At 39.2% G+C, this 12,750-nt stretch overlaps 1 protein-coding gene across 1 annotated transcript in view; it reads right to left on the bottom strand.

Moving 5' to 3' along the window:
* The window catches only part of rhpn2.L (rhophilin, Rho GTPase binding protein 2 L homeolog), a 41,723-nt gene extending 30,534 nt beyond the window's left edge, over window positions 1-11,189 (bottom strand). Inside the window, 1 exon segment of the mRNA NM_001094585.1 lies at window positions 10,883-11,189. Coding sequence (NP_001088054.1) covers window positions 10,883-10,951 — 69 coding nt within the window. The 5' untranslated portion in view covers window positions 10,952-11,189.
* Between the last annotated feature and the right edge of the window lie 1,561 nt (window positions 11,190-12,750).

Below are 12,750 nucleotides of genomic sequence, written 5' to 3'. Positions count from 1 at the left end.
TGTTTTTGCTTTTGAGGTAAATTCAGTTATTTATCAAAACCGCTATTAGCAATTCTCAAGTCCTGCCAATCACTCCCACCATTCTATCCTGCAGAGCAGCCAGAAGTGTGTTTTTAGCATTCTGGGGCTTTAATTAGGAATAGTAACACCAAAAAATTAAAATATCAAGTAGTGTTGCCCTGCACTGGTAAAACTGCCAGTTCAGAAACACTACTATAGTTCATATACACAAGCTGCTGTGTAGCAATGGCGGAAATTTAAAAAAGGCTATATGGCACAGGTTAAATAGTGGATAACAGATAACACCATTATGTTCTACAGAGCTTATCTGTTATCTGCTGTGTAACCTGAGCCTTTTCTCCTTTGAATGGCTGCCCCCATTGCTACACAGCAGCTTATTTATATAAACAATTGTAGTGCAAACACACCAGTTTTACCAGTGCAGGACAACACTGCGCTATATTTTTATTACTTATTTTTTGCCGTTACGGTTCCTTTATGAACAGTCAGGAGTTTTAGGTCACTCAAGTGTGTGGTTTATAAGAAAAATCGGTAAACTAGGCAAAAAGTGTACAGCAATTTTAACCAAATTGAAATTATTTGGTCCTTTAAATTCATAGAAACAGAAATACACGGAATAAGGTGTTTTCTTATAAGAGGGAGAGTAAAGTGCATTATGGGTTTCCCTCTAGGGCTAATGTCACCCAAGAAGGGTTGCTACCTGTCTGGTTTTGACCCTGACAGCCCGGTTTTTGGAAAGGCTAAATGCCTGGTGTTCCAAGCTAAGAAAAACCAGGCAGGTGACAACCCTACACACAGGCCTGAAACTCAGCCTGCTGAGAATCAGCCCTTCACCTTGCCTGTACCCAGATCCATTTCATCAGGCTGGATACAGGCAGACACAGTGAATTTTGGTGGCGATATGCGAGAGGTAAGGGGCTGATTCCGACAGAGGGGCCGATTCTTGGCCTTCGTTTTTCAGCAGGCCGATTTTCAGCCCCTTGTAGGATTAGCCTAACAATATTTACTATTAATTTGAAACACAAAACAAGAGTACAAAACAGAAATACAACAGAGTGGTTCAGCAGAAGGACAGTCAGTGAATAACTGAGCATCTAAACAGTGGTAATTAAATGACAGGTGTGTTTGGATAGTGCCTTTCTATACATTTCAGTAATTTGGGCCGAGTTTGCTGAGGAATATAAAAAGGTTACCTCCATTTTAAAGAGGTAGGTCCTAGTTTATCTAACCTTTTCTACCAGAATGGATGTTTCATGATGGTCCTTCACAAGTTAACAATAATATTGCCTGCCCACCAATAGACAGCCACGGTAACTTAACACTGCACTAGGGCAAAATCAAAACACTAAGGCTACGGACACACATGCGGATTTCGCAAGCGGGTTCGGCACAGTCCTCATCGCAGTTTTTAAGAAAAAGCCGTCACCACATAGATACTCTAGTGGTTTATGCTTTGGCAATGGCACAATAACACTAGTGTATATGTGGCAGTCAGCAGTGTGAAGCGGGCTACGCCGAAACCGCTTGCTAAATCCGCATGTATGTCTGTAGCCAAAATACAGATTTTTTCACTACAGTAGAACACACATTTTATGTTTTCAGGGGACCAGCAAAAAAATATGTAAAATCTGGGAAAATGTAAAATCAGCAAAGGTCATATGCTTTATATATTGGTGGGACCACAAAAACTGTGTAAAATGAGTGAAAACTTAAAATCGAGGGATATAAAATTGAAGCTCCACTGTATTCCAATCTGTTCTTTTATGCTGGATATTCAGTACTGGTTCAGGGTTATAACTTTTTGGCAATATAAATATGTTTATGTGTGAGGGCAGCTAAATCATAAGCCCACCAGTTGAAATGTTTAATCATGTCTGTTAATTTGCTGCTGCGCCCACACAAATACACCAAAAGGAATGGGTTCCAGCAGAACTTAAAGATGGACAATTCAGCTTTAGAACATAAGCTCAGTTACTTGTAATGAGTATCTGAAATAGGATGCTCCTTCCTATAGCAAACCATAGACTGTATAGTTTACATTATTTGGTCATTCAATTTCATGTATTATAATGATTCTTTCAAAAGACAAAAATGAGCGTGACAGAGCCCTGTCATACAGCATCTGTTTATTTGATGTCAATCTAATTGTTGTGTAAATACGCTATGGTCCCTGTGCAAAACTGAAAAGGGCCTTTGTACTGGTTTTTATTTCCATGTCAGTTTTTCACATATGCATTGTTGTTATTTCACAAATTAGTAAATGTAGCTAACAGTGGCGTACAGTGTCACACCTAGTGCTCATTACTGCTGTAAACATAGATTTGTCAAATAAAAAGGTACCAAAAAGCTCCAAATTATATCACAGAGATGCCAATTTTTGCCTTATTTACCAGAATAGAATCTGGTTTTTCCCATCTGGAGATTGGACTGAAGGTGTTTTTTTTTGGTTTTTTTTTTTTTTTTTTGTACAATGTGATTACAATAGCATATTCTTTAAATAGTCTACTACACAACTTCTGACATGTTATTATCATTAAGACTTTTTTGTTCTTATGTTAAACCCTTAAATGGCTGAAAAATAAATAAAAAGCTATGAGTGCCTCAGGTAATCTATGAATGAATAGATGATTCTATGTTTGTAAACCAGCTGGAGAAGTCTTTGTGATGAAACAAATTGACAGATTACAAAATAAATATACATATTAAATGTACTATATTATAAAATAGGGGTCATAAATCCTTTAGTATCTGATGAATTAATTTCCTGCTTCACAAAATGTACAGTTTCCCAAGTTACAACCTACATTTTCGCTCCGAAATCCGCACCATGTGTCTGCACCTCTGCAGACAGAGGAGCAATTGGATCAGCTGTTTCTCAGCCTGTGTTAATACATGTATGGGATCTGCAGGCCCGGACTGGCAATCTGTGGGTTCTGGCAAATGCCAGAGGGGCTGCTATAAGGTCCCATAGAAAGTCAGTATTTAGTGGGCTGATGGGGGCTGTTTGGGCCTCTGTGTGGGCTGATTGGACCTCTGTGTGCCTTAAATGCCAGGGCCCATTTTAATTCTCAGTTTGGACCTGGGGATCCGTTATCTGGAAACCCATTAGCCAGAAAGTTCCGAATTACAGAAAGGTTGTCTCACTTGGGCTCCTTTATAATCAAATAATCCAAATTTTTAAAAATGATTTCCTTTTTCTCTTTAATAATAAAACAGTAGCTTGTACTTGGTCCAAACTAACATAAATAATCCTTATTGGAAGCAAAAACAGCTTATTGGGTGTATTTAGGGGCAGATTTATCAAGGGTGGAATTTTGAAGTAATACTTTGAATTTGAATATCGAATTCGAACTTTTTTCATTGAATTTGTGTTTTCTGGATCAAACGATTAAATACTTCGAATCGAACAATTTTATCGGACAATCGAACGATTTTACTTCGACTTCAAAAAACTTAGAAAAATGCTGTAGAAGGTCCACATAGGCTAACATAGAACTTCGGCAGGTTTAATTTGGCGAAGTATAGAAGTCAAAGTTTTTTTAAAGACACAGTACTTTGATTATCGAATATTCAAACTATTTTACTTTGAATCCAATTCCAAGTAAATTCGAAGTCATAGTATCCTATTCGATGGTCGAAGTATCCAAAAAATTACTTTGAATTTCGAATTTTTTTACTTTGAAAATTCCCTCTAATTCACTTCGACCCTTGATAAATCTGCCTCTTAATGTTTACATGATTTTCTAGTAGTCTTAAAGGGATACTGTCATGGGGAAAAAAAAATTTCAAAATGAATCAGTTAATAGTGCTGCTCCAGCAGAATTCTGCACTGAAATCCATTTCTCAAAAGAGCAAATAGATTTTTTTATATTCAATTATTAAATCTGACATGGGGCTAGACATATTGTCAATTTCCCAGCTGCCCCAAGTCATGTGACTTCAATCACTCTTTACTGCAAGTTAGAGTGATATCACCCCCCTCCCTTTCCCCCCCAGCAGCCAAACAAAAGAACAATGGGAAGGTAACCAGATAACAGCTCCCTAATACAAGATAACAGCTGCCTGGTAGATCTAAGAACAGCACTCAATAGTAAAAACCCATGTCCCACTGAGACACATTCAGTTACATTGAGAAGAAAAAACAGCAGCCTGCCAGAAAGCATTTCTCTCCTAAAGTGCAGGCACAAGTCACATGACCAGGGGCAGCTGGGAAATTGACTAAATGTCTAGCCCCATGTCAGATTTCAAAATTGAATATAAAAAAAATCAGTTGCTCTTTTGAGAAATGGTTTTCAGTTTAGAATTCTGCTGGAGTAGCACTATTAACTGATGCGTTTTGAAAAAAACATATTTTCCGATGACAGGATCCCTTTAAAGGTGTGAAGATTCAAATTACAGAAAGATCCATTATCCAGAAATCCCCAAGTCTCGAGCATTCTGGATAATAGGACCCAAACCTGTATACAGATGGAGAAAAAGCCAAATATGGCGTTTGTCTTGGACACTCAAAATACATGATCAGAGATCCCACACACGCATTGATGCAGATTTAATGATCTCAGCCAGATGTGGTTTTGGAAAACAACTGAATGAAACTATTTTTTTTTTTTTTTTTTTTTTTTAATAATGGGTTTTACAAAAAACAAGTCTTTTTTCCACAAGTTTTTTTTTTTTTTTTTACATAAATCAAAAGTAAGCAACATTAAACCTGAAAAAAAAACATTTAGGAACTAATTTGTGGTTTCTGCAGTTCCAAACCGAACAGGCGAAATTATATAAATCTGCCCCTAAGGGTAATGCCAAAGAGCAGGATTCCAAGTGGTTTGCTGCCTGACTATTAATTAGTTCCTTGGCAGGGTAACCAAATCCCTTATAATGATTTCAATAGCAATCTTTTGGACTATACTGGTCAGCAGTTGATTTTTGCTCTGCAATGTGTAGCCTGCTCCTCATTGGGGGGAGGCCAAACCAGAAAAACAATGTTGCTGACAGGGTGGGCTCAGCCTTAATATTAACTTTGCAGCTATTCATTGAACATGAGGTTACATGTGTTATTTAAAACTCTTTTCAGGCCAAAACATAGAAATGTAAAAGGTCTGCAAACTCCACCAACACCATCAATCCCAAACTATAAGAGGTTCAAAATACAAGCATTGTCCAATTTTATTTTACTTTATTAAAGATTTCCGAAATACCGTCTAGAAAACCAATCAACAAAAAATATTCTACAGAAGTGCCAGGCTTTGTTTATTGCCAGTGAGTTAGATAAGCAACCACCTATTGTGCCACATTATTAAATTACGGCTCCCCTGTGTTCGGCTGCCCCTTTTAGCAAGGGTATGTTTCCTCTGACAAAAGTCACAGTGTGCACACATTGTTTCTCCGTCTTTATCAGGGAAGTATTTGACAGAGACTTAGAATCTGAGATTACCAGGCCAGCGACACAGCAGGAAGGGTAATAAATTAAATTGTCTCAGAATACCCCCCCATAAACACATTACGGTCCTTTGTTTCGTTCAGACAGGTGAATAGTTTTGTTTGGAGAAAAGCAGATCCCTTACAATGGCTTTCGGGACAGCAGAAGTAAATCCTCTTATGCCTCTTTGAGCTCCACTAGACAAAAAAAAAAACACTTTTCCAGGACACAGTTAAACAACCCATTCATGTATGCAATTCCTATTTCCCGTGCTAGCCAAGACAACAATTATTTTAAGGATTTTGTTTTCAAAAACATCACCACTAAATTTATTATCTGCAATTATACCAGATACACTTTTTTATGACCTACAAAGATCAGCCAATTACCTCCAGCAGTTTCTATAAAAAGACACATTTACTGAACCTGTCCTGAACAGTAAAGTAGTATTTATTGGTGCTGTGAAGGTTATTGTAGTGACTAAGCCCTTGGATATTGCAGAGGTTTTCAAGGTCCTCTTAATCAGCATATTTATTGTTTCCTTTTTTTGCAGTCAGACTTTCACCTGAGTATTGAAAGCCATATCATCTCATCACCTCCAAATTCTGTAGTACTAACAGGGTTAAACCTTGTTTCGAGCAGTGAGCATTCAAAAAGGAAGCTGGAGACTAGTTAAACCAGAAATGTAAGATCCTGAAATTCGACGGAGAGAAGGCTTATTCTTTCTAACAACTCATAGATCCTTTGCCTGTTTGTATAACAGCAAATAGAATTTTAAAACTACATTTTACAGAAGTTGCCATGTTACCCAATAAAAATATGTTCTGTTGTCATCAGATACGACGAGCAGCCAGAGTCATTTTATGTGTTCAAAAGGCAAAATAAATAAACACTTCAGTATATGGATTATTCTGCAAAGGTGTAGTTTAATAACAGTTTATGAGCATATAAAGCAATAGTAACACATTTCATTAGGAAGCACCTTACAATTTTAGATGTGAATGACCTAAGTGTTGCAGGATATGCCAGTCCTATAAATGATAAGTATGGGATCCGTTATCCAGAAGCCGGTTATCCAGAAAACCCAGAATTACAGAAAGGCCATCTCCTATAGACTCCACTTTATCCAAATTTTTTAAAAAGGATTTGCTTTTTTCTCTGTAATAATAAAACAGTAGCTTGTACTTGATTCAAAGTAAGATATCATTAATCCTTATTGGAAGCAAAGCACCCTATTGGGTTTATTTAATGTTTACATGATTTTCTAGCAGACGTAAGGTATGAAGATCCAAATTACAGAAAGATCTGTTATCTGGAAAACCCCAGGTCCTGAGCATTCTGGATAACAGGTCCCATACTTGTACTTGCATAGCTGTGTTCATGTGACCCTGGTGTAGGCATATTTCTTGTATGTTCTTTTATTAAAAGAGGATTTATTGTTAGACCTAATAGAAGGTGTACAGAACAAAGTGATCTTATGATTGGCTGCTTTGGTACACAAATTTGTAATTGTAAAAAAAAAACTTTATGCAATTGGACGAGCACAAATTACACCCCTCTCCACCTGTCACTGCTCTAAGGACAAGCAGTGTCCTGGCTGATGCCCACATAGTAGTGACAGGCAGACCTCCACACCAAACAATTGCTTGAGATTTGTGCATAGTTCTGCCTTACATCTGTGTGCTTCAGCTGGGGTGCTTGTCATTAAAAAACAACAGGAACAGTGAAAGGTGAAGAGGGGCATTTTGACTACCTCTGTTCTCTGCCTGTGGGCATTGGCAGTCAAAAAGACTTTGAGTGTTAATAGCCTACTTTGGGTAACTGCAATGTTAGTGGGTTTTTCTGTGCATTTGATAAGCATGTTTAAGAGCAAATAAATGTATATGCTATTTTATTCTGCCTCGTTGTACCCCTGAGCATTCAGGTCTACACTTTAGCACATGTTTTAAAATAAGGAATGTTGCAGATTTATGCATTTAACATGCTTTCAGAATAAGAGAAATGGTTTCTGACAAAAATCACACTTAAAGGGGTTGTTAAGCTTTTAAGTATGATATAGGGAGTGATGTTCCATACATCAAAACCAATTTGCAATTGGTTTTCATTTTTCATTATTTGCGTTTTTTTTCAGTCTTGCAGTTTGTAACTTCAGCAATCTGGTTGCTAGGGTCCAAACTACCCTAGCAACCATAAATTGATTTGAAGGAGAGACTGGAATAGGAATAGGAGAGGGACTGAATAGAAAGTTAAGTAATAAAAAGCAGCACTGTTTGTTTTAGATGGAATCAGTGACCCCCATTTGTAAGCTGTGAAGAAGGCAAATAATTCAAAAACTATAAAAAATAAATAATGAAGAATGAAAAGTCGCTTAAAACTAGCCATTCTATAACATACTTAAAGTTAACTTACTTTGCAAAGATTTATGCTGTTGATTTGGCCCCTTCAGACCACTTTGGCAAATATTAGCCAGATACCAATGGGCCATGTTTGAATGAGGACCATATTAGCATGTTGATGTGGTCCTCAATCCTCATGGTGGGCATATTGGTGAAAGACCTCAATAAACGAGTGGATCTTATAATGAATGGCTTTTAAAAGCATATAAGGACCCTATTGCTCTCTACCCACTGGCGTTTCAATTTGCGTTTGTTCTCTGCTTCAGTTTCATTCATTCCAAAGTGTTGTGCAGGTGTGTATGGATTTAATTCCGCCCTGTGGGTCTACAAACATGGGAGTGGGATCATTGCAGGAAAAAAAAAAAAAAAAAAGTCTTGCTCAGGGGAAGGAGAATAATTCTCATTTCCTAGTGTTCTCAAGGGCTTGCATTCTATTTACATACCTAATCCATTGCAGCTGTTTGACCCTTCTGAACACTTTGTGCGCCTCAAGGTCACTTGTTCATAGTTAATAGCAGGAGTGTACATTCAACATAAATATGACAGAATGCATAGAAATGGGTAAAAATGCTCAAGGACCCACTGGCAGCAGCATTTATAGACATGTCATACACAGATACCATTACCTGTGCATTACATTGTTTCCAAGCAACAAGTGAATCTGCTCTACACTGTCTTCCATTTGGAAATAGCACAAAAGATAAACCGTTCCAAATGTATGAAAACAAATCCAGACCAATACCTTTGTTTTATAAATATTTATGTGTGTGCTGGCTATATAAAAATCAATCTCTGCAAAGGTGCACATATATAAGGCTTGATTTATTTATGTAGTGCTGGATATTATTCTCATATGTGCCAATTTGCCTTTGAATATCAAATATCCGTGGTCACCATGTGTACCAGGTATTTACAGCTAAATTCCGGTTTTAATCTACAAAACCGCCTGATCGGTGTGAAATGCAATGACCTTTTACAACACATGCATACACATGATTACGCATAAAAACTGACGTCTGGACGACACAAAAGTTAAACTGGAAATGGCCACTTATCAGTTACACTTTTTTCTTTCTAAAAAGGTGCCCCAGATAAACAATAACTTCTAATAAACTAAAAAACAATGTAGCAGATGTCAGCTGTCATTCAGCCAAGACAGGTTTGTTAACTTGAACAGCTTCTGTTTTGTTTCAAAAGTCAGAAGCTCCAATGCAGAGAGTAGTAAACGACAGACAGGTACTACTTTTAACAGCAATTACATTTACAAACAGCATTGAAACCACTGAAAATTGTTATTAAATGTATTTTCATCAGGGACCCTTTAAAGGGGTTGTTCACCTTTCAGTTAGCTTTTAACAATTGGTAGAGAGTGATATTCTGAGACAATTTGCATTTGGTTTTTGTAGTTTTTAAGCTACTTATCTTTATATTCAGCAGCTCTCCAGATTCACTTTAAACAATCTGGTTGCTAGGGTCCAAATTACCCTAGCAACCATGTATTGATTTGCATTAGAGACTGAAACATGAACAGGAAAGGGCCTGAATAGAAAGATGAGAAATACAGAGTAGCAATAAAATACATTTGTAGCCTTACAGGGCATTTATTCAGAGTCAGTAGAAAAAGGCAAATAATTCAAAAACTATAAAAAATAAAAATCAATAATAAAGGCCAGTTGAACAGTTGCTTAGAATTAGACATTCTATAATGCACTAAACATTAACTTACAGGTGAACCACCACTTTAATGTGATTTCAGGATGGCTCAGGGGTGACTAGGAGGCGATGTCAGGCCTCCCTTTATAAAGATACTACAGGTATTAATGCTATGTACAAGAATCAGTCATCCCCCAATAGAGATACTACAGGTATTAATGCTATGTACAAGAATCAGTCCTCCCCCATAGAGATACTACAGGTATTAATGCTATGTACAAGAATCAGTCACCCCTAGGGTTGCCAACTGGCCGGTATTTTACCGGCCTGGCCGGTAAAAATGATGGTTGATCCTAATGTTATTAATAGGGAAAAAAGATAAATATATAGGTAGGCAGGTATTTTTTCCCCTGAAAAGGTGGGAACCTTAGTCACCCCCTATAGAGATACTACAAGTACTAATGCTATGTACAAGAATCAGTCATCCCCCATAGAGATACTACAGGTATTAATGTTATTCACAAGAATCAGTCCTCCTCCTAAAGAGATACTACAGGTACTAATGCTATTTACAAGAATCAGTCCTCCTCCTATAGAGATACTACAGGTACTAATGCTATTTACAAGAATCAGTCCTCCTCCTAAAGAGATACTACAGGTACTAATGCTATTTACAAGAATCAGTCCTCCTCCTATAGAGATACTACAGGTATTAATGTTATGCACAATAATCAGTCATCCTCCTATAGAGATACAGGCACTAATGCTATGTACAAGAATCAGTCCTCCTCCTGTAGAGATACTACAGGTATTCATGCTATGTACAAGATTCAAGCCTCCCCCCATAGAGATACTACAGCTACTAATACTATGAGCAGGAATTGAGCCTCCCCTACAGAGATACTACAGGTACTAAAGCTATATACAAGAATTAGTTCTCCCCCTACAGAGATACTACAGCTATTAATGCTATGGGCAGGAATCGAGCCTCCCCCTACAGAGATACTAATGTTATGGGCAGGAATGAGTCCTCCCCAATGAACTGTAAGCGGGGAACCCTAGGGACATCCACCTGAGTCACCAAACCCTGTGAGAAACGGCATTAACCCCTTCAGGCTGCGCATCAGCAGTTTCATAGTGAGGAGGGCTAGTGACTGTAAGAAGTAAGAAGTCACAATGTGCGTACACACAGCAGGACATGTTTCTCATCGCCCTGGGCCAAGGAGCTCCTGTTAATGATTCGCAGGGAGTGTGATAGTGAATGTAGCGAGCGAGACACAGCGCAAGTCCGGCTACACATACAGGGACGGCGGTGTAAGTCAGTAGGAGCTACAGCTAGTCCAATCCCCATGCCTTAAGTCACGCCAACTCTATAGTTCGAGAAGCCGCCGCTTACCTTTCTGAAGTAGTTCTGCTCCGACAGTCTTTTAGCGTTCAGGTTGGCTGGCAGCAAGGCGTCTGTCATTTTTCCAGTTGGATGGCACCAAATCCCCTTGTAGCAATGCAGGCGCCCCAATTCCCCGAGATACCACCCCAATGAGCAAACAGACACAGTAGCAGGTGCCTGGGTCGGGAATAGGAAGCTGTACGTGCACTATCCACACTCCCTCTGCTGCTTTCTTCCACTCTCGCTCTATTCAGCCTGCCTAGGGCGGGGACCCTTCTGGCTGCGAACTCGGACACGCCCCTTTCCACTGTACTCCATGAAATCACGCCCTGGGCAACTTTGCTATTCTACCAGTGTTATTACGTGCGCACTGCACCGGCTCATACTCTGCAGCAACTTCCTGGCCGCTAGGCTACCTGCTGTGCAATTCTCTGCTGCCTGGGTGCTGTTTAGCCTGTAATCTAGGGTGGGTGTGGGGTGCCATAGGAAGTAAGTGCAGCTGCTCCACCTGATGGGGACTCATCTCCTTGGTGCTGACAATTGATTAGGGTGGGAGGCAGTCACCTTACTAGTAGTTAACGGTCCCACAGCTAAAACCAGTACATGAGGGGTTTGTACCATTTGCAATATTTGCCACAAACTTTAGAGGGAAATTAAAAAAAACTAAGTAGGGTCACTCAGAAACAAATACACAGAGAATAGGTAAGGGTGCTGCTATGGGTAACAGAAAGCAGAACACAGGGGCAGTTTTGGGGGTCAACTTCAAGGCAGCAGGAGTGGAAATAGAGTTGTCCCCTGCTCAGTTTTGACCCGAACAGTTTGGTTTTTCTAAGGCCTGTTTGGGTCTGCAGTTTCTGTTCAGCCTTGTGAAAACTAATCTGGCCAATAAATGATCAAGTCAGGTTAATGTCTTATTACAGAGACAACAAAAAAAAGAGCAAATCAATCAAAAATAAGAAATCCGTTTTTCTAAATTATCATTGCTGTATTTCAAAGCTTTCTGGATAATTGATTTCTGTATAAGGGTAGGGACACACTGGACGATTTGTCGCCAACGTTTTTAAAAAGTAAATCGCGGCGACAAGACGATCGTCTTTTTTGAACAGACGATTCACAGCGACTATTGGCACAGAGCGATTTGTATCCCATTACTCTGTGCGGTACGTGCTCCACCCAAATCGGAAACGGTTTGTGCTTCCTGCTGTAACCTGGCGTCTTTACGTGCTTGCGTTCTTGTGTCATTGCGTTCGCATTGTAATTTGAATACAATTGCTGCTACTTATCTGTATGTGTGTGCGTGTCTAGGAGATTTCAGTGCTTTTCTAAGTACATGCTATTTCTGATAAATCGCTCGGAAAAGGGTCTCAGTGCGTTTTGGAGCTACAGGCGATTCACAAACGCGCTGTGGGCACAGGAGCTGGCGTCTTTCATTTGTTTTTGTTCAGAGACAAAACGAGCGATATGTCGCCGCGATTTGCTTTTTAAAAACGTTGGCGACAAATCTGTGTCCCTACCCTAAAAGATCCCATATCTGTAATTAAAGGATTGGGCTTACTCATCAGGCAGAATATAGATAAGAGATAGGGTTGCCACCAGTGTGGTTTTGAACAGGACATCAAAACTTTCTGTCCGGTTTGCAACATTGGGAAAACTGGATAGAAAGCCAGTTAGTTGCTTCTAAAGGTGGCCATTAGGGATGCACCGAATCCAGGATTCGGTTCGGGATTCGGCCAGGATTCGACCTTTTTCAGCAGGATTCGGATTCGGCCGAATCCTTCTGCCCAGTCGAACCGAATCCGAATCCTAATTTGCATATGCAAATTAGGGGCGGGGAGGGCAATCGCGTGACTTTTTGTCACAAAACAAGGAAGTAAAAA

Source organism: Xenopus laevis, chromosome 4L, assembly GCF_017654675.1.
Source record: "Xenopus laevis strain J_2021 chromosome 4L, Xenopus_laevis_v10.1, whole genome shotgun sequence".
Classification (NCBI taxonomy): domain Eukaryota; kingdom Metazoa; phylum Chordata; class Amphibia; order Anura; family Pipidae; genus Xenopus; species Xenopus laevis.
This window is presented reverse-complemented; position numbering and strand designations above follow the sequence as displayed.